Source organism: Silene latifolia, chromosome 10 (genome assembly GCF_048544455.1).
Source record: "Silene latifolia isolate original U9 population chromosome 10, ASM4854445v1, whole genome shotgun sequence".
Classification (NCBI taxonomy): Eukaryota; Viridiplantae; Streptophyta; class Magnoliopsida; order Caryophyllales; family Caryophyllaceae; genus Silene; species Silene latifolia.
In genome coordinates this window covers 155,064,963-155,070,307 of record NC_133535.1, presented here as the reverse complement: position 1 = coordinate 155,070,307, position 5,345 = coordinate 155,064,963, and the positions used below count along the sequence as shown (strand labels likewise).

The following is a 5,345-nucleotide window of genomic DNA, read 5'->3' as shown; positions in this document are numbered from 1 at the left end:
CTGAAGAGTCTGAACTCGGAAGAAGAATTGGAAAGGGTGCTTGAATGATAAGTGAAGATATCCTGATATGGAGTCCTCTGTGGCTCTGTCGCGATGTCCTACTGTTTTATGAATACTATCGTCTGTACTGCTCTCCTTGGAGTACTATGGATGTTTTAATTTTAATATAAGTCTAAAATTTAATCGCTGTTTTATCTATGTTTTAATATAACTGTGCAACACTGGAAGATTAGTCCCACTCATGCTGGCAGGATTCCAACATTCGAAGTTGTACGTCCAATTCATAGGCAAACATTTTGACGGAGTTTGAAAAAGGTGACAATGGTGATCCTTAATGCTGGATTACAGGTACGTAGTTTCTGTCCTGCTTTATACTGGTTAGCATAATTTCAATAGACCAGCAAAATGGAGCATGATATGAATTAGCCTAGTAGTTACGACTGAGCTATCGTGACAATATAATAGGTCACAGGTTCGAATCTCCATCCCTTTTATATTGTACTAGTATTACGTCTCATCTGACAAACAAAAAATGCCATTGAGTGGTGCCTATCAATCTAGTAAAATGGAAAAAAATGAGGGTCGAAGTAACTACACTAGTCCTTTCCTAGCATGCATGAGTTTAGTACTCGGGTTGGACCATCAATGGACTTATTTCGAACCAATCATAGTGGTGGTGCCGTGGTGGTTGCAGTGGGATAGAACATGGTTTGTTGAAACCTGCTGATGGTTTCCATAACAGAACAATAATAAAGGTTGAAAGTTATGCACTACGTATTTCATAATTCACAAAAACAGTCATCATGATAATGTCGTTTTTTCAAGACTCCAAAGTTGACTTGACTTCATTACGTACCATTTACTCTCTACTATATTATAAATCGCTTTAATAAAAGTTTGAATTTGTGAGTTGTGACTATTAATCACCTTTTTTTTGTGTTTTGTATGAATTTAATTATACAATTGCAATACAAAATTAGTATCAAGTTGATTTTCAGTTGAAATTAAGTTAAAACTTCAGAGCATAGCTCAATATAAGTTTTTATTTATTTATTTATTAACTCGACGGGTTCAATTCGAATCCGAGCTTAAGATTAAAAGGAAGGGAACCTTTTTTTTTCCTTGGTAAACCGCACATAAAAGCCAAGAAGTAAGTCAAGCTTAAAACTAAGTCTACGGTGTGATATTGACCACTTGATAGTCGGACCAAAAGAGTTAGGTACAAACACAATTGGAAGACTTGAAATGTGGGCCAATTATTGGAATTGTGACAGGGATCAATATGGGCGTGATTTATACGTTCTAATTTATTTGATGTCAACTTACTATATATACGCACATATATTGGTTCATATTATTGAATATCAATAATGCGACGATCCAAACTTCCTTGGTTTGGTAGTATGACACTAGTACCGGAAGTGTTACTAGTGTTGTGCGTACTAATTGTAGGAACTAAGGCATTAAAAAATGGTCATGAACAAGTTGTTGGGTACGGGTACGAGGTGACTTATGCTCAAGTCGATAGTTCTACCGGCTCTATTTCCGCCTTGTTGCACCTCATTCGTAACTCCTCTGTTTATGGACCTGATGTTCAATTCCTCCGCCTAACTGCCAGGTACGCGTTTTGTTGAATATGTCCATTCATTTTTCGCTCGTTTATTTGTGAATAACCTTTTTTCCTTGTAGAAATAATGTCCCTATATTCTCCATTAACATGAAATTGTCCTATTAAAACCAGGTCTATTTCTCTATGATACCCGGAATAAATTATTTCAGATATAAACATAAAATCGTTTGTTTCTATACCTTAAACAACTCCGTCGTACAAATACAAGGTCGCTAACAACTTTCTCACCGTTGCAGCTTCGAGGAAGATGACCGTCTAAGGATTCGAATAACCGATGCCAACACCACCCGATGGGAACTCCCCGACTCCATCCTCCCCCGCCCACCACCACCATCAAATCAACACCCTCCCACCACCACCAACTACCACACCACCGCCACAACAACCACCACACTAACCACCCCAAACACAGACCTCCTCTTCACACTCCACCACAAAACACTCTTTTCCTTCACCATAACCCGAAAATCCACCAACGACACCCTCTTCAACACCACCTCCACCCCACTCGTCTTCAAACCACAGTACCTCCAATTCTCCTCTTCCCTCCCAGTCCACCTGGCCCACCTTTATGGGCTGGGGGAACACACCAAGCCCACCTTTCAGCTGGCCCATAACCAGACCCTTACTATATGGAATGCTGACATTGCTGCTTTTAATACGGACCTTAACTTATACGGGTCGCACCCGTTTTACATGGACGTGAGGTCGGGTCCAGTGAAGGGTATGACCCATGGAGTGTTGTTATTGAATAGTAATGGGATGGATATTGAGTATACAGGTGATCAAATTACGTATAAGGTGATTGGTGGAATTATTGATCTTTATGTTTTTAGTGGGCCTACTCCTGTGGCGGTCATGGATCAGTATACCAAGCTTATTGGTCGTCCAACTCCTATGCCTTACTGGGCGTTTGGTAATCGTACTCTCTTTATTCTCGTTAATTGTTTACATTTACTTCTGAATCAGCTTTTTTATGTAAAACAATGGAGCTTGAAATATTTGTAGGGACGGACTATAATAAAATACGTAAACTATTGTCTGGACAATTGATAACAGCTATGATCATAAGTTCACATCTTTGACATGAGACGATGCAGGTTTTCATCAGTGTCGATGGGGTTATCATAACGTAAGCGAGGTAGAATCCGTGGTGGCGAGATATGCTGCAGCTAATATTCCTCTGGAAGTAATGTGGACTGACATTGATTACATGGATGCATTCAAGGATTTTACTCTGGATCCTATTAATTTTCCCTTGGACAAAATGCAACAGTTTGTCTCTAAACTTCACAGTAACGGGCAGAGATATGTTCCGATTGTGGATCCTGGTAAGATTTACTCCTTATGCCTTGTTTTTCTTTTCCGACATATTGTCCCTGAATTTGACTGTATCCATTTACGACAAAGTCAAAGACTCGTTATTCTTTGGTTCTGAATCATTATGTAACTGAAAGTGTTTTTTTTGTTGCAATGTTAGGTATCAGTACAAACAAGACGTACGACACTTATATCAGAGGGATTCAGTCTGATGTCTTCATTAAGCGAAATGGTGAACCGTACTTGGGTTCTGTGTGGCCAGGACCAGTATATTACCCTGATTTTCTGAACCCTGCTGCTCAAACCTTCTGGCTTGACGAGATTAAGAGATTTCGGGAACTTCTTCCATTTGACGGTATTTGGATTGACATGAATGAAGCATCAAATTTCATTACTTCTGACCCATTACCAGGCTCTACCCTTGATGATCCGCCTTATAAGATCAATGATTCCGGAAGCCACAGATCAATAATCAGCAAGACTATACCACCAACAGCTATGCATTATGGTAATATCACTGACTATAATGTTCATAATCTGTACGGATTCCTAGAAGCTCAAGCCACACATAATGCGCTTCTTAGTGTCACCAAGGAAAGGCCGTTCGTATTATCCCGGTCCACCTTTGTTGGGTCTGGCAAATACACTGCACATTGGACAGGAGATAATGCTGCAACATGGGCTGACCTGGCATATTCTATTCCATCTATCTTGAACTCTGGACTTTTCGGAATGCCAATGATTGGAGCGGATATTTGTGGCTTCGCTGGAAATACTACTGAAGAGCTTTGTCGTCGTTGGATTCAGGTAAATGATGCATGCTTTTTTAATATAACTGCACAATCATAAATTTTAGTCTTTAGATAGAAAATTACGAGTACAACTTAATCTGCTCGGCGTCTGATGACAGCTAGGTGCCTTTTATCCGTTTTCAAGAGATCACTCAGCGAAAGACACTACGTACCAAGAGCTCTACCTATGGGAATCCGTTGCTTCTGCAGGAAAGAAGGTGCTAGGACTCCGTTATAGACTCCTCCCCTACTTCTACACATTAATGTACGAAGCACAAATGACCGGAGTCCCTATTGCACGACCTCTTTTCTTTACCTTTTCAGAGGACATCCAGACTTATGGCATCAGCTCCCAGTTTCTCCTTGGCAATGGTGTAATGGTGTCCCCTGTTTTAAAACCTGGTGCTGTATCTGTCAATGCATATTTTCCACAAGGAAACTGGTTCGACTTATTCAATTACACTCGTTCAGTGACTGCACCTACTGGGAGTACTGTCACTCTTAGTGCACCTGCCGATCATATTAATGTTCACATCCATGAAGGTAATCCTTTTAACATATAGAAGTGTGTTATTTGTCGAGATTTTGTTCCAATGTGGATTTTGATTATCATCAGGTAATATATTGGCAATGCAAGGGGAAGCCATGACGACACAGGCTGCTCGAAACACACCATTCCATCTTTTGGTGGTCATGAGCAACTGTAAGGCCAGCACCGGACAAGTTTACTTGGACGATGGAGTTGATCCCGTTATGGGAGGACCCGATGGACGATGGAGCTTGGTGAAATTTTCCTCAGAATTGGCAGCTGGGAACATTACCATTCAATCAAATGTCAGTAACGGAGGTTTCGCAATGACTCAGAGATGGGCCATTGATAAAATTACCATTTTGGGTCTCACAAAAGGAGTTCAGATAAACCGGTATACAGTTCAGCAGGGACGCAGGACGACAAAAGGCGACATGTTAAGACTAAGATCAAGTTACGATGATGACGAAAAGTTTGTCGTTACAGAAATTTCAAGTTTGAGGTTGGCTATTGGACAAGAATTTAAAATTAAACTGCAACTCGATCAAAGAGCAATGAAACATCCACATCCAATAACCTGCAGCTAAACTACATCTACACACCCAATGAATTGCAGCTAATAGCTATGATATCATTGGCCTCCAATGACTAATATAAGTAATAAATGACCAAACTGCCCGATTCTTTGGGCAAGGAAGACTTGTCTATGAAAGAGCTGTATGTTTAAGTCTTTGTCTATAGATGTTTGAGTCTTTTATCTTTCCACGTAATTCTTATGTAGTGGACTGGAATTGTGCAAGTTTATGACCATTAAAATGAAAAAAATTTCAATAATGATATTCAAGTAATGTTCCCCTTTCTTTTTTTTTTGTTACTTTTACTCTTATTTTATTATTCTTCTCTCATATCACCAAACCCAAACAACTCGATCTTTTACTCTTATTTTATTACTTTCCTTAATATTTTGGCCCACAACTACTTATTTAACTTCTAATAATTCATCCCTCTCTCCTATCACCAACCCCACCAATGTCCTTTATTCATTTTTAATAGTATTCCTTAAGTATCGTGTCAA

The 5,345-nt window shown here is 39.6% G+C and overlaps 1 protein-coding gene across 1 annotated transcript; it reads left to right on the top strand.

The window, feature by feature from the left end:
• The first annotated feature begins 1,056 nt into the window (after window positions 1-1,056).
• LOC141606488 (alpha-glucosidase-like) lies at window positions 1,057-5,124 on the top strand. Its single transcript, XM_074425637.1, has 6 exons — window positions 1,057-1,618; window positions 1,867-2,546; window positions 2,731-2,961; window positions 3,111-3,757; window positions 3,861-4,284; window positions 4,358-5,124. The coding sequence occupies exons 1-6, from the start codon at window positions 1,371-1,373 to the stop codon at window positions 4,855-4,857; spliced, it is 2,730 nt and encodes a 909-aa protein (XP_074281738.1). The 5' UTR covers window positions 1,057-1,370; the 3' UTR covers window positions 4,858-5,124.
• The last annotated feature ends 221 nt before the right edge of the window (window positions 5,125-5,345 follow it).